This window comes from Labrus bergylta, chromosome 1 (assembly GCF_963930695.1).
Source record: "Labrus bergylta chromosome 1, fLabBer1.1, whole genome shotgun sequence".
Taxonomy (NCBI): Eukaryota; Metazoa; Chordata; class Actinopteri; order Labriformes; family Labridae; genus Labrus; species Labrus bergylta.
In genome coordinates this window covers 12,433,467-12,457,548 of record NC_089195.1, presented here as the reverse complement: position 1 = coordinate 12,457,548, position 24,082 = coordinate 12,433,467, and the positions used below count along the sequence as shown (strand labels likewise).

The following is a 24,082-nucleotide window of genomic DNA, read 5'->3' as shown; positions in this document are numbered from 1 at the left end:
AGGGTATTCCCTAACGTGTTTAATATTGTAAAATAGAAAATCTCTTATGCTTGTGTTAACCGCAGACCTTATTTCAGGCTTCTAAAAAAAAAAACATTGAGTTTGACCCCATGGCGCTACAATGCTAACTGACCTCCTGGTTTAAGAACTTGTTCCCATGGCGCCCCATAAGTTGTTGCAATGAGATTCTGCAAACATGTTCCAGAAGTTATGTAAGATAACTGAATGAATGTTAGATAATACAGTTAATCAGTAACAGCGTCGGAGAAAACCACAAGAACATTTTGTTTAAAGAGGACATATTATCCCCCTTCTCCATCTTTTAAAACAGTCCCCTGTGGTCTAAATGAAACATCTGTGCTGTGCTTTGGTCAAAATATAACATGAATCAAGCACCAGAGGAGGTTTGTGACCCTGTATAAACCAGCTCTCTCAGAACGCTCCGTTTTGGTGTGTGTGTCTCTTTAAATGTAATGAGCCCCCCCTGAGTTTTCCCCATAGGAATCACTCCTCTGTAGAGAGAATAAAAATGGCCAACCTGTGCAAAGTTTTCTTCAAGGCTGGGGGTGGAGTCCATGGGTGGAGATTCCAGGGGAGGGGAGGGGATCTATTTTTTTTACCAGAATCCCACTGTGACATCACAAGGAGAGCACATTTGAAACAGAGCATTTTTCTCTGTGTTGTACGACTTATGCAGACCACAAACAAAAAACTGGATGGGTTTATTTCACATTTTGTGGGTCAGTAGACACTCAGGTTACCCAAATATATGTTCAGAAACACTGTACAAGTGGATTTCTCTTCATATGTACCCTTTAGGGTGGCAGTAGCTCAGTCTGTAGGGACTTGGGTTGGGAACCGGAGGGTCACCAGTTCAAGTCCAGGTGCGGACCAACTATAGAAGTTCGTCTGGTAGCTGGAGAGGTGCCAGATCACCAAACCCCCTACCCACCATCAGCTCAGGAGCGCCTGCTATGGGCCGTCACTCTGGCTTCTCTCATTTAGTGCATGTCCATATGATCCTGTTTCTGCATGTGTGTGTATATTTCAGCCTATGTTTGTGTTCATGACTTACAGAGTGTAAAAACTGAAATTTTACCTTTTAGTCTTCAAATATACAAAGTGTAGCACCGACATTTCCCCCAGGAGGAATGAAACTTGGAGCATCCCGCTCTGTTTCTATCTGTTGTCTCCATGTCTTTCTCCCTTGCAGGACGTGAGTCTGCACTTTGTCTTGTCCGGTTGTTTGCACGTATACCAGCGGATGATTAACAAGCAGGAAGCCGTGTGCTTATTTGTGACCCACCCGGGGGAGATGGTGGGGCAACTCGCTGTGCTGACGGGAGAGCCCCTCATCTTCACCATCAAGGCCGTCAGAGACTGTACTTTCCTCAAGATCTCCAAGTCGGATTTCTACGAGTGAGTCGGTCATCCCACTCTATTGTTAAAGTTTCATAGACTCCCAGAGGCCACGTTTTAAACCTCCACTAAAGCTGGAACCAGTCAGTTTAACTTTCTAACATCTCTAAGCAAACCACAGAAACGCTGCAGAGCCTCTAATCTGTGTCTGTGATGTGTGCTGCCCTCTGCAGGATCATGAGGGAGCAGCCCAGTGTGGTGCTGAGTGCAGCCCACACGGTCGCCATCCGCATGTCCGCCTTTGTCAGACAGATGGACTTTGCTATTGACTGGATGGCTGTGGAGGCCGGCAGAGCCCTCTACAGGTATTCTTCTTCTTCTGCTGCTCTTTTAAACTCTTCTTTGGGAAATCTGTAATCTTCATCGTGACGCTGTTTTAATTCATCAACTGTGTGAACTTTTCTCTGCACATCCACAGGCAGGACGACCAGTCAGACTGCACCTACATCGTTCTGAACGGGCGTCTACGATCAGTCATCCGCAAGGCGAACGGCAAGAAAGAACTGGTGGGGGAGTACGGACGAGGAGACCTGATCGGAGTGGTGAGAAGGAGGCTTCTTCTTTTCTCCCATCAGTCGCAGTGTTTCAGCCTGTATGCAAGAGTTATACAAACTAAAAGAGCACACTAACTGAGACCAAGACATACCGGAGACCAGAGTGCTCCGAGACCGAGACAAGACCAAGACCAAGGCAGGGCGAGACCGAGTCAAGACCAAGATCAAGACCAAGATCAAGGCAGGGCAAGACCAAGTCAAGACCAAGACCAAGGCAGGGCAAGACCAAGTCAAGACCAAGACAGGACGAGACCGAGACAAGAAAAATCATCATCTTATGTGCAGGGGGCGTGTCACTCACTAATACCGTAACACAGGGAAGGTTGCGGCCATAACCGGGTGAAAAAAAATGTAATTGAGCCATCTTGATTTAAAATCCGGAGTCTGCCCAATCTGAGACCGGGACAAGAGCGGGTAAAACTGCTTTAGATTCCGAGACGAGACAGAGACCTTCTCGAGACCAAGACTACAACACCAATACAAACAGAATATTAAGCTGGAAGTGATGATAAAAAAAATGTTGTTTTATTTTATTATTTAGTTTTTTTTTACGATCAGACCGAACCCCTCTGTCAACTGTAAAAACATACTTTTATATATTTTATATGTTTGTTGTGTTCTCGTCTCGGGTTCTTTTTTATTGATTTCCTCCTGGGATCATCGACTTCTCGACTTCAGGCCTTTCCACACTGAGTCTGTTCTTTTGGATCCTAACTGAATCTGACTCGACTTGAGTTGAATCATGTTTCTTAGTTCTGAAACGTCTCATGTTTTTTTTTTTTATTATTCTTTAGGTGGAAGCCTTGACCAGACAGCCGAGAGCCACCACGGTCCACGCCGTGAGAGACACCGAGCTGGTCAAACTCCCCGAGGGAACCCTCAACAACATCAAGAGACGATATCCTCAGGTCAGTGTCTTGATCTAGTCTTGAGTGTGTTTGTGAGCAGCTGAGATGGTGCTGATGCTTCATGTCTGTTCAGGTGGTGACGCGGCTGATCCACCTGTTGGGACAGAAGATTCTGGGGAACCTGCAGCAGGGCCGCGGGCCGTTCTCAGGTAACGTGGTCGAGTGGAGGGGTTTTATGTCCAGCCTACATAAAGAACACTCTTTACACACCGTGTGATCCTCTCTTTAGGTTCAGCCCTGACCAGCGCCGATGTCACCAACCCCGCCAGCAACCTCTCCACGGTGGCTGTCCTGCCAGTGTGTGACGAGGTGCCAATCAACGCGTTCAACCTGGAGCTCAGCCACGCCCTCAGTGCCATCGGTAGGCCCAAATGCTTCTGGGAATTAGAGTTCTTCAACCAAAGCCATTTAGATTCAGCTCCGCTAATGTTTGCTGCTTGCAGGTCCCACTCTGCTGTTGACCAGTGACATAATCAGAGAGCGGCTAGGAGCTTCTGCTTTGGACAGGTCAGTCAGATGATCAAACTAAACCTTGTTGTTTGAGGCGCTGGATAGAGCTTAAGGTTATGTCGGGCTGTAGTCCTTCTTGCAGCAGCAGGCGGCCGCCCAGAGAAAAAGGCGCAGAGCCCAGCATCCTTTTTCCGAGCACTGCTGTTTTTTTTTTTTGTGGCTGCTTTAAATGCTTTTGGTTTTCAGAAAGGTGCTGTTCACATCCTTGGACGCTCTTTTGTGCGATATCCCCTGTAATTTTGTCTCATACGTATTGTGCCCTGTACTCACATCCTCCTCCCTCCGTGTCCAGAAAAGTAGGACAGCAAACATCCTCCATTTGATGCTCGAAAAGCGAGCGATAAATCGGAATCAGAATAAGAATAAGAATCAGGGTTTATTGCCAAGTACATTTACACATACAAGGAATTTGACTTGGTGTATTGGTGCTAAACAATTAACAGGGAAATAAAGCAGAACTAGCAACAACGTAAATAATACAGTTTAAGAAGCTATTACAATATATAAAATAGAATTTAAAAATGTAAAATATAAAATATAAAAAATAAAAAACACAAAATGTACAAAAGGTGCAATGTAGGAGCTGTGTAGTGGACTATGAGAAAAAATCTTAGTGTGTGTGACTACTCACAGAGTGCATGTAAGGAAGATACATTTTTAAAACGTACAGTCAAAAGAAACAGAGCAGTGCCGGTCATGGAGCGGCTGTTTTTAAGTGAATGTTGTCCGAGAGACAAGATGCACGTGCAGCACTTTTATTCTCAATGCTTCATCCACGCCCTCCATAGCGCACAGCCAGTTCTTTTCAGCCTGGATAAAAACATAACATGGACACAGCACCTTATAAAACAGTCATGGATGGGCCTCTGACTTCTCCTTTAAAAGCCGTATGGTTTCGAATTAAATGTAATGTTGTGTACATATTTCCTGTATTTTCTGTTTGTGTCTACATTTTTTTTTTTTTTTTTTTAATTTGTAAATTTTATTTCATTCAAACAAACAATAAAGTTAAGAAAAACAAACAAACATATAATCTCAAATTTTGAATGTAAAGGAGCAGAAAGAAGACTAATCTTATAATATCTGCCCCTCTTTCACAAAGCATTAATTAAAACAAAACAAAACACTTTAATTCAAAAACAATAAAATGAATTGACTGCAGGCAAACACAGCCACTGGCAGTCCCATCGTAGGTCCTCCTTAACAATTCATTTTACACTATTTTAAATAAAGAGACTGAGTAAAAAACATGGATGGTCATTAAACTGTGCTGAAACCACAAAGCTAGTGGTGGCCTTAGACTTTACCACAGTACTGTATTTTATTCTTTGGTTACATTCACCCCTGTTATTGTCTGTTTTAGTGAATTGCAATGCTGTTGCATATCCTCATCCCTAGTTTCATCTTGTTCCTCTCAGTATCCATGAGTATCGTCTCTCCGGCTGGCTGGCCCAGCAGGAGGATATTAATCGGATTGTCCTGTACCAGACGGACAACAGCATGACCCCGTGGACTCAGCGCTGCATCCGCCAGGCTGACTGCATCCTCATCGTCGGCCTGGGTGACCAGGAGCCTGCCCTGGGAGAGGTCAGAGTGTGAAAAAAAAAGCTCTTAAATCTGTACATCAACTCTTTCTTTGTCCTTTTCTAACTCGTTGTTTCTCTCCTCCTCTCTTTCCCTCCAGTTGGAGCAGATGCTGGAGAACACAGCAGTTCGGGCTCTGAAGCAGCTGGTCCTTCTGCACAAAGAGGACGGGCCGGGTCCCTCCAGGACGGTGGAGTGGCTCAACATGCGTAGCTGGTGCTCCGGCCATCTGCACCTCAAGTGTCCCCGCAGGGTCTTCTCCAGACGCGGCCCCAACAAACTAGTACGAAGCAAACGCCAACGTTATTTTTCATGAAGCTCCATCCTCACTGCATCATGGGATTGCCAGATATTCTCAAATTTGATGACTTGGTTGAAGATGAAATTGATAATCCTTGCATTGATTTCTTAAAGCTAAGACAGAATGTTATTGTAAATACTAAATACTAGACTCTGCGTTCCATGTGCGTTCTCTGCAGAGGGAGGTTTACGAAAAGGTGTTTGAGAAGACGGCAGACAGGCACAGTGATTTCTCTCGGCTGGCCCGAGTCCTGACCGGAAACAGCATCGCTCTGGTGCTGGGAGGAGGCGGAGCCAGGTGAGCAGGGCGGAGCCACACATATATATGTGACTGCAGACGTGTGGAGGGCAGTTTAGTGTCCTACAAATCAAACAGCAATCCACCAATTAATATAGTCCTATGTGTCAGTTATCCCCTTTATCCATACAATATTATGAAAGGGAGCCAGTGTAAAGACAGGAGATGATTCGATGATTTTGTCAGCAGCTTAGCAGGAGCATTTTGAACCACTTTTTGGCAGCTCAGGGATGCTAACCCAGAACTTCCACCAGATACGTTAGCATTGCGTAGCACTGCGTTATGGAGCAGCACAGCCGGACAGCTGGAATGCCAAGACTCCTGCTGTAATTATACAGATTCAGTCGCTACTGTGCAAGACAATCCGATGTATGTTGTATAAAACCAAGTAAACAAACACACATAAGGTCATTGTTCTGAACGGTCAAAACAGAGTGTTTGTTTTATTCGGAAAATAAACTGGATGTTTTGATGTTGTTGTGGTCACAGACTTCCCGTCCTGCTCAATCTTTTTTGTGGTAAATTGATGCATGCTCTAGCAAAAATTCAAATTCAAATTAAAAAACTTTATTTGTCCCCGGGGGACAATTAAAAGGCACACAGAGCAGTAAATTAACAACAGTGCAGGTAGACGAAACATTTTAAACCTAAAATATAAAGTGTCAATTTAAATACAATTTAAAGCTTAATTTAACCTAAAATACAAAATATAAAAAGAGTAGCTATAAGTGGACAGTGATCGGACTAACAGATGTAAACAGAACTATGTGCAGTAAAATAGAAGCCTTGTGTATCTGCTGCAGAGGGCCCCCTGACGGAGCTGAGACACAGCGCAGCGGAGCGAGTGGAAACACACACACTGAAGAAATAAAAAAACATATCAGCTATAAAACACCATGAAGCAAAAACATGTGAAATCCTCTCTCTCTCAGCTGTGAACACAACAGGCCTGAGTTTGGCTTCATGTCTTCGATGGTGAACGGAGGAGCGGTTGTGCAGGAAGATGCAGGATTATTTTTTACAACGTCTGATGTACCTGAGTGTTTCCTGTTTCCCCCTCCTGCAGAGGCTGCTCTCATGTGGGTGTGATCAAAGCTATGGAGGAAGCTGGGATTCCTATCGACATAGTGGGCGGGACCTCAATCGGCTCATTCATTGGTGCGTTGTACGCTGAGGAGAGGAGCGCCGTCAGAACCAAACAAAGAGCCAGGGAGTGGTCGAAGGTGCGACACACATCAGCGGCCGCTATATACTTGTTGAGCTAACTTGTCTTATTAACAAAAGACATGCTTCTAATAGATCTGTGTCGTGTTGTTGAACAGGCAATGAACTCGGTATTTAAGACCGTGCTGGACCTGACGTATCCCATCACCTCCATGTTCTCCGGCTCTGCCTTCAACACCAGCATCTATAAAGTGTTCCTGGACAAACAGGCCGAGGTGAGAGATGGCAGAACCAAGGCGTTCTTCATGAGAAAGAGTCACTTTCAGATTCAGATTCAGATTTTTTATTGTCCCACAAGGGGAAATTTGCGTAGCAACAGGAGCACACAGAAGACAAGAAACACAAGGACAACATCACCATAAAACATAAACCAAAACGAATAAAAAAATGTTAAGAAATTAGGCAACACAGCAAAATATAAAACCAAATAAAAATCTGTCAAGAGCCCATACCAGAATGGAATGTGGTTATTAAAGTGCAAAGTGGAGTTGTGCAAAGTGCAATTCAAGTGCAAAAAGAGCAACAAATACCTAATTGTTGTTTAATATATTAATTGCACAAAATGAGACCTGGAGTCTTTTAGGCTTCCTCACAGACATTCACTGGGGGGAATAAAAAAGTGTGACACTAAAACACTCTGCTTGTCTCCAGGACCTGTGGCTGCCGTACTTCAACGTCACCACTGACATCACAGCGTCAGCCATGAGGGTTCACCAGGATGGTAAGTGCGGCTGAGCTGACTGCTGTGGTCGCCTCCCATCTTTATCATATCACCGCTGTGATAGGCCAATTGTTTAGTTAAGCTTTCGACAGGGCCAAAGCAGAACATTAGTTACTGTTATTGTTTGTAGATTAGCATAAATGCACATAAAATACACAAATTATTTGCACGATTAATTGAGTCCTTCTCAGCAATTCTTAACACGCCCCAATCAATAATTCTGCTTCTAATGTGTGAGATCTATACTGACATCAGATTGTGTTCAAAAGGCAATTAAATGGCTAATAATGCGAGCAGCAATCTAAAGAACTAAAACAGCGAAGTAAACTTAAATCATTACTTGAAGGAGCAGTATGTCACTCTGACCTCTAGTGTTTAAAATGGGTACTGCGGTCTGCTGTCTCCCCCCCGCCCCCTCCTCTCTAGAGTCGATGCTCACACAGGTTGCCATGTGGTGGACACTGAAGCTTCAGTGTTTATCCAGCTCCGCATCGGTCTGTAAACCTTTCTGCGTTCTAACCTCTCTCCATTTTTCAAAAGCATCTCCAATATTGATCCTAGTTTGAGCACGTTTCTGCTCGTGGAGCTTATTAGAAACATGCAGAGGCTTTTTAGGTCGGGTACAATCACTTCTATCTGAACCAGTTGTCTTGCCCGCTTCCATCGCTGCAACACCTGTTGGTTTGACCTGATAACTGCTCTCATATCTGGCAAACTGAGGGGCGTCCAAAACGGCCGTGTGGGGGTGCCTTAAAACTGCCTACCTTCTCTGGTCCAAACAAATCCAGAGCATTCAGGACCAGAATCTAAAGTTAGAAGGAGGACATACTGGCTGCTGCATTGTTGTCAGAGAAGATAGCACTTCAACATAGCAGGTTTCCTTAATGTCTGATCATATAGTAAGGTCACTTTATCATTTCACTCACTACACATCTTACATGTTGCTCCCTTAAGTCAATATATCGCTACATTGTTGCGCTCACTTCATTTTGAAAGAGGCTGTAGGAACTGTAACAATAGACCTTTTCTTGTTGTAATAATATGAAACTGGGTAGAACACAAATTAAACTGGCTTTTAAAGGCGGGTCTACTCCACATTAAATTGAAGCTGATTGGTTCTCAAACAATATTCAAGCTAGTTTATATAAATGTACATGACAAAACTAAGCCATCAAAGCTAACTACAGTAAAATTTGAATATAAAGCTGTGTTTCCTCCAAGTGGTCCGCGTTTTGTGTTTGTCGGCTGTCAGACGGGGAAGTGAAAATTCTATCAACCAATCAACGGACTGCAGAGTGTCTAGCTCCGCCCTTTAGGGTCAGATCAGTACGCTTGGCACCCCAACAGAAGGGGAGCAAAAAAGTACAGACAGTTAGGATCGGTTACTTTGCACAGTGGAAACGCCAATAAACGCGTACTGTACTGAACTGAACCGGAGCGCTTGGTGGAAACGGGGCTTAAGTCGCACCAGTCTCACATTGCGCATCACGTGAAGACGTCGCTCGTTTAATTCTAACTTCAGTGTTTTTGTGAATTTGATGTAAATTAACGCTGATTACTTGATTTTAGTGGTTTGCAGGATAAATTCCTGCAGGGGAATAACTGAATGCTTCTGTTTGCATCTTGGGCATGCGTATGAACTAACCGCTGGAGCAAAGCCTCTCCCCTCTTGCTGTCCCAGTGTTCCCATCCTCCTCCTCTCTGTCTCTACTTTCTGAACTGCTCATTTTCCTTCTCTCTCTGCCTTTATCAAACTCCTCTTCTTCTTCTTCCTTCTTAACTTGTCTTTCCAGTTTCTTTCGCTGAACTGATGAAGCTGTTTCATTATTTTCTTGTTCATCACATACAGTATGTGTCTTAAACTCCCAGATGAAGTTCCTCTAAGTCCCTTTAAGCTCTGTGTTCACATGGAGAGCTGCCCGTCTGTAGTTTTCACATTAGACCAAATAACCTGCGTAGCTGACCCCTAAACACTTACTCCAACAACATGTAGGATCCAGAACACTCCTCATCCTGCCGTCCCCTACTTCCTCCTCATTGACATCCCATGATGCTTTTCTCACCTCCTTACATCCACTCTTTGCTTTCTGTAGTTTTTATGGAGTGCTTTGGTCAAACATTTGTAGGGTGGTGTTCTTCAGAATACGTCTTTGACTCGGGTTAACAGAAAGTCGTTATTGTACTCCCTGAGTGTAGGACATATGGTGTCATGGCTTTATTCAAATGGTGGGCTTTACACCCCCTCCCCCTCTCTCTCTTTATTACTCTCTCTCCCTCTATCTTCTCGTTCCACCTTGCTTGTTGGACCAGAGAGCTAACTATGCTAATACTACTGCTTTAATATGTTAATATGCTTAATGAACAAAGACTATTGCATGGACGTTCATTTTATTTTGACAGGTCATTTATCCTCATAAATATCACAGACGTGTCATAGAAGTTCGTCTGAACTGTGAAGCTTGTAGCTCCGAGTCACAGATTGAAATGTGTTGATGTTTTAGTGTCTTGCGATCTGTGTGTGTGTGTGTGTGTGTGTGTGTGTGTGTGTGTGTGTGTGTGTGTGTGTGTGTGTGTGTGTGTGTGTGTGTGTGTGTAGTTTTAGAGCCCCATTCACATGTGCACAAAACTCCTGAAACCTTTCTGAAACTTTCAGGCTGAGCTGCATGTGTGATCACAAACATCCAAAATGTTCTCTCTGACTTTTTCCTTTCAGGCCCCTAGCAAATGAGGTCAGGGTGAGTTGATGTGTTAAGTGAGTGGGAAGGGCTTGATGAGGTTTATATCAAGCGACTGGGGGTGTATCTAGTGCGATCTCCAAGCATGTTATGCATACGGATTGTTCTGACTCATTTTGAAAGCAAATTTAAAGACAGGGTTGGTAATTTTCGAAAACTAGCATGATTTTGAAAGTAGCATTCCCTCAGTGCTCCGTCCACACCCACCACCTCCCCTCTGTGCTCCCTCTAAAGCTAAAGCCACGCCCTCTCACTTACATGAACGAGCGCCTTTGCTCCAGAAGTGGACCTCAGCTCATCTCTTACGTTGTGTAGAAACTACATCCTCTCATGTCTTATTCAGCGGTAAGTAAACTCACAGTATAAACTCCTAAAGTCATCGGTGACGCGCTTTGAGTGTGAGCTAGAGCACGCAAGAGGTAGAGAGCGTGGCAACCTCGTGGCAGACTTTGGTGGAAGTTTTTACAGACTTACAACTGCTACAGATGATGGATTTTCTTTGTTTGTTTTCAGAGAACATGAGTTACTAATTTCTGTCAGGACCTAAAGACAATTTCAACCAAAATCTTAAAAGGTGAATCTGGAGAAAATCACCAACACTGCCTTTAAATTCAGACTAAGCGACTCGTCTGAAGTTCAGAAAACTCTCAGAAAACAGTTAAACATTGAGCTCAATTCATTTAAAATTGTCTGCAGGAAAAACATTGTTATTCAGTTTGCCGAGTGTGGCTAACGATAGCGGTGCTTGCCTGTGCTATCACTACGACACAGCCTACATACATTGTTATCTAAATGTTCTAGATTAAAATATACGCTGCACCTTTGAAATGCTATACGTTCACTGAGCTTGTTTACATCAAGGCAGGCGAGCCAGAGGAGAAGGCCCCAGAGCCCCTTAGGGCTGCAGCCAGTCAGCAGCGGAGTTTATGTTTACGACTTGGATGGAATATTTGACCGCCATTGAGAGCCAACATGGAAAAATATTATTCATGCATTAAACCGGCTGAAGTTTTTACATCACGTCCTGCCTCATGAGACACACATCCCCCCCATCCCAGTCAGTCAGGGAGAGGCTGCGTCTGTATGTTTTACTCTTTTGGTTACATTTATCCATAAGCCACTTGTCAGCTGGCGAGCTCTGCCATTGGATAGTCTCCATGCACTGCAGCGACTGTGTAGACTCTACAGAGCCGCTGCATTGAGGGGCGGTTAAATAAGACCAAATAGAAAAGACCTTTGCACATCCGTTTCATATGACAGGTGGTAAGAGAGCACTAAGGTAAACTCCCACACACAGACTAACTTGTGTTTTGGTATTAGACCTTCATCAGGCAAACAGTTTGTTAAAATGGGCGGGGCGGGGCGACTATAGGAAGTCGCTACAAGCCTGCAACCAAACACCAATTAACATAATTTCACAAGTCCATCCATCCACCCATCGATTATCTATACAGCTTCTCCTGTTTGGTGTGTGTGTGTGTGTGTGGGGGGGGGGGGTCATTGGGCAAAAGGCGGGGTTACACCCTGGACTGTAAACCAGCCAATCACAGAGCTGACATAGAGAGACAGACAACCAGCCACACTCACATTTTTTTATATTTTTTTATTTTGATATACTTTATTAATCCCCAAGGGGAAATTCAGTATTCTGAATTCTGTAATACAGAGACATGCTTCTCATACACATGCACAAACAGGAGCTGTGGCCATGCATTGGTGGAGATGTCAGAGTGAGGCTGCTACACACTGTGATGCAGGGAGTGCACCAGAGCTGTTGGGGGTTTCCGGCAGTGCTCAGGAAGTGTCCTGGTACCTCTTCAGCTCCCAGACCAACTCCCATATTCTGGTCCGCACTGGGACTTGAACAGGCGACCCTACGGGTAATTTAGAATCACCTATGAACCCAACGAGCATGGCAAATTGTTTTCCTGATGAAGGTCTAGTACCGAAACATATATGTCAATATATGTTTTGTTTTTGTTTTAGTTTTATTTTTGGGCGTTTTGTGCCTTTTATTGTAGAGATAGGACAGTGGATAGAGTCAGAAAGCAGGGCGAGAGAGTAGAGAATGACATGCGGGAAAAGAGCCACAGGTCGGATTCGAACCTGGGACGCCCGCTTGAGGTCTACAGCCTCCATACATGGGGCGCGCACACTAACCACCATCGCCCCCATAGCCAATATATGTTTGATTGCGAATTAGACTGTGTGCAGTGAGTTAACCTTTTAGAGCAGTTTGTTATGAAAGTGAGCTCCTTAAGGCCGATGAGTAAACATCCACACCATTTGACATCATGCTCGGTGTGAAAGTTTGCAGACACGTCCATAGTCTCCCACTGTGAGCTACATGGGCGAATAAGCAACTCAGGAACATCTCAACAGCCTTCCTGAAATTTTCTAGAAATGTTCAAGTGTTATTGGCCCCACGCTGGAGTTGACTACATTCACCTGAAAACTACAGCAACAAGTTTATAATGTTTACAGTGTTTTCCCATTCCTCTCCGCCCTGGAGGCATGTCGCACTCTTCCTCTCTGTGTTGCCAGCATGTTCGTTTTCTCTCTCTCATCTTAAACCTCTCATTTTCAGCATTCTCCTCTCTCCCTCTATCTTTCTCTCTCTCTCTCTCTTTTCTCTCTCTCTCCCATTCTCACTCACTCTCTCTCTCCCACTCTCTTTTCCATCTGTGACGTGGAGTCCGGCCCATATTTGATGTGTTCCTCCTTCTCCATCTCCATTTCCCCGACAGGTTGCGTCTGGCGCTATGTTAGAGCCAGTGCCTCCTACACCCCCTATTTACCTCCCCTGTGCGACCCCAAGGATGGCCACTTGCTTGTGGATGGTTGCTATGTTAACAATGTCCCAGGTCAGATTTTTAAACGCCCGCTCACCGAAACCTCCCCCTCCTCATCCCTGAGTCCTCCCCCTTTGTTCCTCTCCCTCATAACTAACCCCACACTGACCAGGTGGACACTGGGAGCACATGGTTTGGAAGGAAAGACTTGAACCAATGAATTCCTTAGTGTCGATCCAAACAATAACTCATCTTATCTTTTGGCACACACCACAGAATATTCACTTTGTCGTAGGCTGTGAGGTTTCCCCCATGCATGTCTGGAAGTATATGGGTCGTAGAGAGATGCATGATGGTCTGGCTTTCTTCTGGTGCCGTCTATTTGCTGAAACCTTCCACTCCTCTTTATAAATCAATCACCTGGTGAAACATCGACGAGGTTAACTCAGTGTTTTGTAAATCATCACATTCTGCTTCTCTTTACATTTTAAAAGAACGTCCCAGCTCTTTAGAAAACAAGGTTGTGTAAAAGTTATGACTTGCAGGTAGCTCAGGGTGGCAGGTTATTTTGGATTCTGCGCTGTATCGAGCAGGCGGTCGGTGTGTAGAGCTCAGTGAAGCTGAAGGTCATGTCTCAGTGACGGTCCACACCATGTCAACATCACATCTGTCTCTTGCTGCTGGGGGTCATCGTGGATTTCAGTGGTCCTACATGTGTTTGTCCTTTTTGGTCTGAACTGCGGCTTGTTTGCCCCATGACGAAAAGCTCTTCTTTTTTTTTTCATTTCAATCACCTCCGTCTACAGGAACACGTTCAGTCTCTCCACACAGCTCCTGCCCTCTCCGCTGGCTTTGCTTGCTTCTATGTGCATGCAAGACACCCTGAGCCAATCTGTATACTTCTTTGACAGCATGATATACCTTTTTTCTTTTGAATTACATGGGAATAAGTGTTCTGGATCCTGCTGTTGCAGACTGTAGCTCCCTTTACAAACTGAAACAAGCCCATACATTTAAAGTTGCATTCCTTCAGAAGCAAGTTCTGCCTTTTAATCACATTCACTCACGCACAGTTGCACCCCTCGCTTTTCTCTGTGGTGCTCCTTATCCTTCCAACCCATGCAGCTCCCGGCCTGCTCCTGCCCCCTGCTGGCTCTGAGCTGGACTGCAAGACTGGGCAGGCCGGGTGCTTCCCTGCCATGTTCACGGTGAAGGATCTCCAAACATTGTCACAACATACGCCGCGGATATGAAAACAAATAACTAAGTTATTTTACAAAATCATTCACTTCTTCTCCTCCAAAGAGTTTCATTATTTTTATCTGAAATTTACCGTTTCTGTGGATCTTGCAAGAATTGTGGCGTTAAATTCAAGGGCTGCATTTGGGACACGGTTTGGAGATCCTTGAAGCCTTGGTGCTCTGTGATGGTTGCCATTTACTTTTTTACCTTACGCACAAGTCACACAGGGTCTCTGTGCAAGGTAATGAGGTGTGTAGTGGTGTGCAACAGAGAGTCTAAAGGTGGGCAGAACCGCAGTCCCAGCCTTTCTCAGGGATCGGCTTCTTTCCTCTGTCCGACCTCTCTGTGGCGACGGACTGCGGTCTGCGTCGACACTAACCTGAAACTTATCGCAAACATGATTGAGATGTTATCCCCCCTTCCTCCTCCTCCTCCCCCTCCCTCCCTCCCTGGTGTGCCAGGCTCTCTGTGGCGCTATGTGCGAGCGAGCATGACCCTCTCGGGGTATCTGCCGCCTCTCTGCGACCCCAAAGATGGCAACTTGCTAATGGACGGTGGCTACATCAACAACCTGCCAGGCAAGTAGAGGTGGTACCCCCCCCCTACCCCACCCCCACCCACTACCCCCACCAACATATTATCCTCATCTCCATCTCCAGGTGGAGTGAGGGAGGGGGATGATTTTTAAGTTTTATGATATGTGTGGTAAGTATGTAGCTGTTGGTCGAATAAATAGGGAGGGGAGTTTGGTGTCAATGGAGGAGGGTGCTGAGTTTTCCCCATCTGAACCTATACCGGCTCAGACCATCAGATCCCTCACATTGATTCTTTACTGCACTTTAAAAAGAAACATATTTTAAAACACTTTACCAGACCCTTAAAGTTGTGTATGAGTCGATGGGGAAAACATCAGCGCCTAAAACTGTCCAGAGAGTGGGTTCAAGTGAACGGTACATTCAGACGATGTTTCACGCAAATACTGCATTAAAGAGGAGCAATCTGGTATTTGTCTTTAAAACATCCTGGTGTCAAAAGTTCTAGGATTTTAAAAAAGGGGGTGGGGCTAGCAACGGTGCGTTCCATTTAGCTCTGAAGTCGGATGTCGGAGCTGGGAATGACGTCGCATCCGAGTCGAATCAGCGACATGGACGCCTCCAGGAGTAGCTTTAGTTTTGCTCGCTAATACCTCACGATAACGACACACAAAGAGATAGTTTGAGGGTGGGAAAGTCACATGACAACATGTGCACAGATGGAACAGATGGAACTGGGGCGCTCCTGATGACATATCCGACCGGCAACTTGGAATTTCCCGACCTCCGAGATGAAATGGAACGCACCATGTGCACAAGTATTACAACTGAAAAAGAAAAATTAAGATTGTTAGTTGTTCCTTTTTAGATAAATTGAATTCAGGACACCAGGGTGTTTTGAGATAAGTGTGTTTCTATTTCCGAGTCTGTCTCTGTGTAATTATCATTATAAAGAGTGAATCTGTACTGATGAAACCATATCTGACAAACCTCTGGAGTGATGTATTTGAAATCTCTTTTTGCTATGTGAATCATGTCCAATCATCTCCCAGTAAACACTCATTCTGGAGGTTTGTGAAACGTGGTGCCTGTACAGCCCAAACATTGATCCGATTAAAGCGAGCCTGTTGAAATCAGCGTCTTTCATTCCGGCCTCCCCGGAGACTTTGTGCTCCAGCAGCTCTATTCAAAGTTGTTCTTGGCACTCTGGATCAGTGCTTTGGGCTTTTTTGGATGTCGTCCTGTTTCCGCATTTGAATCGGCTTACACCACAAAGATGCTCAATATCTTTTTAACAGTAACATGTAAATGAGAAGGGTTACAACCTCCTGTGCTCAGTGACCAGGAAAGGACTACATTTAGTCACTCATTGGTGATGAATATTTCAAAGTTAATTCGACAGTTTAAAGAAGAAAATGCATTTCTGTGGTGTAAGTCTGTTGTAAGCCGTGTGGTTACTAAACTGAAGGTTAAAAGAAGCTGTTAATATCCTGAAACAAGATGAATAACTCTGGATTTATTGTCTCACCATCTCTGCTGCTGGATTTTGTTGTGCCGTGTTTGTGTATTTGTGCGTGTGTGTGTGTGTGTGAACGCTGGTCTACACGTTACACGTCCAACAGCCGACATTGCGAGGAACATGGGTGCAAGAACGGTCATCGCCATCGATGTGGGTAGCCAAGACGAGACTGACCTCTGTAACTATGGCGACAGCCTGTCCGGCTGGTGGTTGCTGTGGAAACGGATCAATCCCTGGGCCGAGAAAGTGAAGGTACGGTGCAGCTTTTATTATTAAAGGTCACATATCCTCCTCCTCTTCTTCAGTGTAAATAAGTCTCAGAGCTCCTCAAAACATGTGTGTGAAGTTTCTTGTTCTAAATCCACTCTGATCCTGTATTTGATCATGCCTATAAACCCCTCTATTTCAGCCCTGCTCAGAACAGGCTGTTTCTGTGTCTGTACCTTTAAATATGTAAATGAGCTGTGTTTGACCACGCCCCCTCTCTGGAAGGGCTTGGGTGTCTCGGGCTTTCTCGCTCCATGTCCTATTGTTTACTGTGAGAAGGCAGACTCAGAGGGCAGAACAAACACCTAGCTGTGGGAGTGTCACCCACCTGGGGGAGGGGCTACTGCCCTTTGTGATGTCATGAAGGGAAAATCTCCAAACAGCCTGTTTGAGCACACTTTTTCTGAAAAGTGGAGCAGGTAAAAGACGGCGAGGATGGACTTTTCTCATCATTGAGGGGTTCGTAGACAGACTAGAGACACATATTAGAGTTAGAGGAACATGGAGAAGAGGATTTTACAGAATATGTGACCTTTAAAAAAACACACCTGAGTTGTACGTTTTTTACCTTTCTCTCTTGTTGTGCAGGTTCCAGACATGGCAGAGATCCAGTCTCGGTTGGCCTACGTGTCCTGTGTGCGTCAGTTAGAGGTAGTGAAGAAGAGTGCCTACTGCGAGTACATCCGGCCACCGATCGACCGCTTCAAGACCATGGACTTCGGCAAGTTTGACGAAATCTACGTGAGTTACTTTTCTTTTTATTTATGAACATCCAGAATGTTCTACTATTGTGCGGTAGCAGTAGTGCTAAGGTTCTAATGTTTTTGCTCCACTCGGCGGCAGTACAAGAAAACAGACACTTTTTTTTAACTTTTCGAGCTATTGTGAACATACTTTAGTAGGTACATAGATTAAATATACGAACCCCAAAAAAGGCATAATATGACCTCTTTAAGACGCTGTTCATGGTGGAGGTACCAGACAAACAACTAAACAAAAACTGAGACATGAAGTAAAAGGATGGGAGAACGATGGAGAGGGAGAGTTAAAGGAGGCTGTAGGCTGAAGAGAACAGACAGTGTTCCTTAAGGATGACTGAGGGGAGGGTGTCCCAGACGTTTCAGGATGTGGTGTGTGGGTGTAGGAGGTCGGAGAGGTGCTGAGGGGCGTGGAGGGATTTAAGGTGGATGTAGAGAAATTTTGGACACATGACACATATTTAATCATTCTTTTATTCACTGCTTGCTTAGTAAAGCAACACAGACCATACCTAAACAATATCCATTCTAAATTAAATAATTAAACATCAAATAGTTTCAACTAGAATTAGAAAAACTAGATGCAAAAACAATAATTTTACATTTCATCCTCAGAAACTGTGATACTGCATCTTTCAGCCTGTCTTCTATGAGGCCAATACGAAGCTTTATTTCCCTCTGTTGAAGTAAAGTCAGTCTCATCTGCTGACAAAAAAAGTATTTTGTTTGCCTTTTTTTTATCCCAATGAGAAATTGAATGTTTTTATTATTATTTATTATTTATTTGTTGTTTATATTTAAAGGAGTTGCACACAATTACATTTAAATTCACCAGAGTTAGCTAATAGCTAATCTGCATCTGTTGTCCCTGGGCAGGTAAACAAATAATACATAGCATGAAGTACATGATCTAAAATAACAGAACATGTTAAAAAGTCCATTTGTGTAACATTACATATTGTGTTAATGAAATGTATTACTTTGACTGACAGATGCTGGCCTATTCAAAGACTGCAAATCTAGATTCTGTAATCTTGACCTTGTGGTATCTGGATCAGAATGATCTTATCTGAAAAGCCTTTGAAAAACCAGGACAAAATCTACAAGATTACTTTTTTAGCAAAAAGATAGCAAAAAAAGGGATTACAAAATCTGGATCACTTTTTTTTTTTGAAAAACTGGGCCCAGAGGTTAACCTTTAACCTTCCTCATGTTTAATTAATGAAGTACTCTCTTTTGTTTATTTGAACTACAACAGGACGTCGGATTCCAGCACGGCAAGTTGTTGTTCACTGGCTGGGCTCGAGGCGACATCATCGAGAACATGCTGAAGGATCATCGCTCGGCCGACTACAATGAAAGCAAGAGAGCTGATGTGAGGCCATACACACACACACACACACACACACACACACACACACACACACACACACACACACACACACACACACACACACACACACACACACACACAGACAGACAGACAGACTCACACACACACACACACACACACACACACACACACTCACACACACACAGACACACTCACACAGACACACTCATACACACACACGCAGACAGACACACACACACACTCACCCACACACACAGACACACACACACACACACACACACACACACAGACACACTCACACAGACACACACACACGCAGACACACACACACACACACACACACACACACACACACACACACACACACACACTCACACACAGACACACTTACACAGACACACTCACACAGACACACACACACACAAACACACACGCACACAGACACTGAAACACACACGCACACAGACAGACACACACACACACAGACACACACACACACACACACACACCCCCCACACACACACACACAGACACACACACACCCCCCACACACACACACAGACACACACACACACACACAGACAGACACACACACACACACACACACACACCCCCCCCACACACACACACACACGCACGCACACAGACACTCACAGACAAACACACACACACGCACACACACATAGACACTCACACAGACACACACACGCACACAGACAGACACTCACACAGACACACACACACACTCATACAGACACTCACACACAGACACACACACAGATAAGCACACACACACAGACAAGCACACACACATAGACAAGCACACACACACTCACACAGACACACACACACACAGACACACACACAGACAAGCACACACACAGACACTCACAGACACACAAACATTATAAATGATGTGTTTATTGGCTGATGCATCATTACCATGGTAACCATCATTGCAGTTTGCTCCTCAGCTCATACTCTCAGTGTCTTGTCTCGTAGTCCTGCACGTGTCCAGGAGCCGACTTCACTGACCTCGCAGAGATCGTATCCAGGATAGAACCGGTCCAAAGCTATGTCGCTGCAGAAGGTGAGTGATCGCTCCACCACAGCTCGCTCGCACACATCATGTCAAAGGTCCTTGTTACAGACGTCTCCTCCATTAAATGTACAGTTCCTCTTTGGAGATCACGTCGGGTTTCATCAGTGTGATAAATAACAGCTGGTCGCTTTCACTCGGCCTGTTTTATTGAAATACAGTAGCAGGTGTCACTGATGCTTTATGGGTAATATCTGAAACCAGGGGCTCAGTCATGTGATAAATTCTCCCGGTAATGTCTCCTCTAAATCTCTCCGTTCAGCGGAGGAGTCGGACTGTCTGACAGAGTACGAGGAAGACGGGATGGACACGGTGAGAGAGGAGGAGGGGGAGGAGGAGGAGGAAGAGGCAGAGGATGCTGAGGATCACTCCCCCGGAGAGTGGGGCCAGAACGGAGTCTTTCAAACGGTAAGATTTTTTAAATAAACCCACAGCTGCTGAGAACATCCCTACTACAGGGTTTCTCAACATGAGCCCTATTCACACGGGACTAGACCTCGTGATTTAGAAATTACCCTAACCCCGGAGCCCTCTTTGGAACCGCACAACGGAGAAATACTATATACAGAGTCCCCCTGCACCTTTAAGAAAAAGATAAAAAGATAAAGACCCAGCTCTTTCATGAATACCTACTAACTTAATGATGATGGTCTCCATATTATTGATGATGATGATGGTTGTGAGGATGGTTTTTGTTTGATAACGACGACTTTTAAGATGGTTTCTATACTGATTAGAGCTCTCAAGAACTGCCATCAATGTTGTGCTTTGCCTCTGTGCACTTCCTGTCGGCACCTGTGTGTCCAATCAGACTCAAAGCTGATCGTTTGCTCTTACTGACATTGTTCCCTTTTTTCTAGATCCTTGCTTGTGTTGTACTTACTCTCTGATGTACGTCGCTTTGGATAAAAGCGTCTGCTAAGTGAATTGTAGAATTGTAGAAATACTGATTGGAAAGCGTCTGATCGCTAGCTGACGTTATAGGCCTAGCGTTACCACATAATAACTGTTGAGCCTGTTGAAAGATAGACAAATGTTCCTTACCGCATGCTGCCATGCATGTAATCCATCTTGTCATCTTTGGAGATTTCGCTCTTCTGACGGATTTCAGCTTGCTCTTTCTGCGAATGGGTCTCCATGCTGTGTAGCTAGATGAGCCTCCTGAATTTTCACCCAAAATGCTGTCAAAACTTTCATTTATAATTGCCAACGCAGTCTCCATAATTCTCGACTGGGAAAAAAGCAGAAAAAAGACGCAGAGAACACACAAAAAAACGACCCCAAATCACAGAGATGCCAATCCGCACGGGACTAATATTATCACATAACCTCTAATATAATTTGCGGTGGAATTTTTACTTTACAAATTACGCACATGGCAGAGTCGCATGGGATTAAGATCACAGACGACCTCCTGCATTCATTACAAATTACTATAGGTCTCCAGGTAATACTAGTCCCGTGCGATTAGGGCTAAAGGTGTTTTTAAAAAATGTCAAGAGAGGACGTGCTGGTCGATTTGTTCTTTGAGATATTTAAAGCAAAAAAAGTTAAATGTGTCTTTTACGTTAGCTTATACTCAAAAGCAACCTTCAGAGATCAGCTGCACAGGTGACAACAATCTCTTCTTCTTCTTTGCAGGATGAGGAAAAATGTGTGAGACAGCGCAGGAAGTTCACCAGTGACACGTCTGAAGTCTCCGACTGCTGACAGCGGGCCGTGGAGGAGGAGAGGGAGTTCAAACGAGAGCGAGGGCCAAATAACGGGTCCGAGGCTGGAGACGTGAATACCACACTGGACTCTTTCAACTTCTGAGACTCTTTAAAAAGAACTTTCACTGGCTTCATCGTTTCACAAGCTGAAATACCACACACACAGGTTTCCTCTCATCGCTTTTTACACCAGACTGAATCATTGCCAGAATCCCTGCCTGCCAACTCCCGAACCTGCCAAAACCAGTTCTCAAAAAAAAAACCACAACCAAACAGGGACGCTTTCGATCTTCACGTTCACTCAGAAGGACCGAGCCTCCGAGTCCCAGTCTGTGTCGCTGCTTCTCTCTTTCATCGCACTCCTCTTTTTGTTTTTCATAATATAGTCGATGAATTGATGACGCTCGCTGTTCAGACGAGTGTGAGCTGCCTGAGTGCTGGGAGGAGAGTGTGCTTTGATTTGTTGAAATAGAAACAGGAAACGCAGAGGCAAAGTCAGAAATGAATCAAATAGATCCGTTCAAGGTGGTTTAGTGTAGAAGTAGAGAAGTGCTTCCCAAATCTTTTCTGGGAGGGCGATATACCTCCACCCCCCCTCCCCGTAAACATCAACAAATAAACAAAAAAAACGCTATCAGACATGTCCTAACAAACTTCTTCTTATCTGTAGAATTAACTTTGAACAGTAGCTGCTTACAGACTGTAATCACGCCCTCAACAGCGCTCGCTGTAACAAAGTTCTGTCGTCCCTCCCCCTTTGTGTCTCAGACGTGCACACACACAGCACTGATGTGTCCTGCCGTCTCTGACTCATCACATCGCCACCGTCTTCCTCCTCCAATTACACCTCTGTCACATACGGGCGACCAAATAAAATAAGTGTGGAAAAATACATTTAAACACATGAAGAACTCTCGCTGTAGCGTCGCTCCTAGAATAGGAGGTGGAAATGTCATAAGCGGAGGTAAAGCCTCCTACTTGATATGATATGAAGTGACATTAACGAGCAATGCGACTCCGCGTCTTGAAAAACTTGTCGTGCGGCAGCAGAGAAGAGCGCCCGGTGAACACAGTACCAGAGGAAAACAACAGGTTAGCTGCCGATGCTTTTCCAGCGACAGGCGACTTCTACTTGTTTTAATCGTTGCTTTTGATCGATTTTCTCATCACTGAATCTGATACGACGTCTCTGAAGCTCGTCACTTCATGCTGTCGAGAGCTAACGCTAACCGAGTCGTCATATTTCCTCTGGATTCATGGAAACATAACGTTCATTCTGCAGTCCTTCTGCACAATTGGCCCTCTTTGCCAGCAGTGCAGAGCTGACTGCATTGTTTTTGTTAAGCCTTGCTGCGCCCCCGACATAACCTCAGATCCCCCCCCCCCCTTCCCCTCAGTTTGGGAATCACTGAAGTATAGAATCAGGCAGAGGAAGCTTTAGGAGAAATAGATTTTCACGTAGAATCTGAAGTAGACAGAACGGAGCTGGACCGGTGTTGTGACGATGACTGAACACTGAAGGATTTTAACGGCGGTTAAACGAGAACCAGAACCAGGACCAGTCGGAGACATTTAAATTTAAAGTCAACGGACACTAGGAGAGAAATAGCGTGATTTTCTCTCGGCGGACTAAAGGATAACAGAGGATGAAAAACATGTGTGGGGGTGAATGAGATGATTTTAAGTGTGTGTGCGCATGTGTGTGTGTGTGTGTGAGCGCGCGTGTGTGTGTATGGAGTTGTGTTTTGCGTGAGATGAAGACGATGCCTTTTACACCAGTGTTATAGATCCACTCGCAGGGAGCCGTGAGTGTGGAGAGGAGCGACCACTTCAGCGACACTACAGACAGGTGTGAACATCCAGAGGTCACGTGCTGACCTCGAGGTTCAGGTGTGTGTCACTGAGTCTCAGCAACTGCAGATGAAGAATAATAAGTCAGAACGCTGAGTCACCCTTCACCTCGTCCTGTAACTTTAACACTGTAACTAACATGGACCTCTTCTAGAAATGTAAGGAGATTAAATAATGGTACACATGATGTTGATATTGATAAATCTGTATATGAGGTAGAGATTGGTGCATTGATGCTTCGCTGCAGAACAAGAGGACAAGGTTTCCCCTCTTCCATCCTGCTTTGTTTTATTTATGTATTAACTCGGCTTTTTAAAAACTGCTTTCTTTTCTGTTTTTTTTTTTATTGTGTTTGGGGAGAGGGTGTGGTCTAATTTAAATAACTTGGCTTTAGCTGTTTTGCACTGAAACATTTGAAGTGTTCTCTGCTCCGAGTGTGTTTGGTGATTGTTTGCCAACATCCTCGAGATGTCACGGGAATCTAAAGACTAAAAAAAAAACAGATGATTTAATACGCATATTGGAAAAATAAATAGAATATGCATCACTTCATGTGGTTGATACGTTTCTTATTCTTCTACCTTTGAATGCATGTCAACTGTTGAATGAATCAAAATCTGTTTTAAGGTCACAGAACGTCAAAACTGAACACAAGCTGAACACATGATCCTCCTCGTCAACCTCCAGAGTAAATAAGTCTCA

General features: G+C 44.6%; 1 protein-coding gene across 6 annotated transcripts in view; it reads left to right on the top strand.

Annotated features, from left to right (window-relative positions):
* The window catches only part of pnpla6 (patatin-like phospholipase domain containing 6), a 46,693-nt gene extending 22,761 nt beyond the window's left edge, over nt 1-23,932 (top strand). For 2 of the 6 annotated variants that reach the window (XM_065954240.1, XM_065954242.1), the window contains 21 exons: nt 1,214-1,419; nt 1,593-1,724; nt 1,838-1,961; nt 2,768-2,881; nt 2,955-3,030; nt 3,111-3,242; nt 3,325-3,388; nt 4,810-4,978; nt 5,076-5,258; nt 5,455-5,573; nt 6,640-6,796; nt 6,896-7,012; nt 7,449-7,518; nt 13,001-13,117; nt 14,749-14,865; nt 16,443-16,591; nt 17,195-17,347; nt 18,623-18,739; nt 19,721-19,808; nt 20,080-20,225; nt 21,459-23,932. In XM_065954240.1, coding sequence (XP_065810312.1) covers nt 1,214-1,419; nt 1,593-1,724; nt 1,838-1,961; nt 2,768-2,881; nt 2,955-3,030; nt 3,111-3,242; nt 3,325-3,388; nt 4,810-4,978; nt 5,076-5,258; nt 5,455-5,573; nt 6,640-6,796; nt 6,896-7,012; nt 7,449-7,518; nt 13,001-13,117; nt 14,749-14,865; nt 16,443-16,591; nt 17,195-17,347; nt 18,623-18,739; nt 19,721-19,808; nt 20,080-20,225; nt 21,459-21,527 — 2,619 coding nt within the window. In that variant the 3' untranslated portion in view covers nt 21,528-23,932. Of the gene's footprint in view, nt 1-1,213; nt 1,420-1,592; nt 1,725-1,837; nt 1,962-2,767; nt 2,882-2,954; nt 3,031-3,110; nt 3,243-3,324; nt 3,389-4,809; nt 4,979-5,075; nt 5,259-5,454; nt 5,574-6,639; nt 6,797-6,895; nt 7,013-7,448; nt 7,519-13,000; nt 13,118-14,748; nt 14,866-14,946; nt 14,993-16,442; nt 16,592-17,194; nt 17,348-18,622; nt 18,740-19,720; nt 19,809-20,079; nt 20,226-21,458 lie in introns of those variants that run through there. The other 4 variants (XM_065954244.1, XM_065954246.1, XM_065954250.1 and 1 more) reach the window with 4 other exon arrangements.
* The last annotated feature ends 150 nt before the right edge of the window (nt 23,933-24,082 follow it).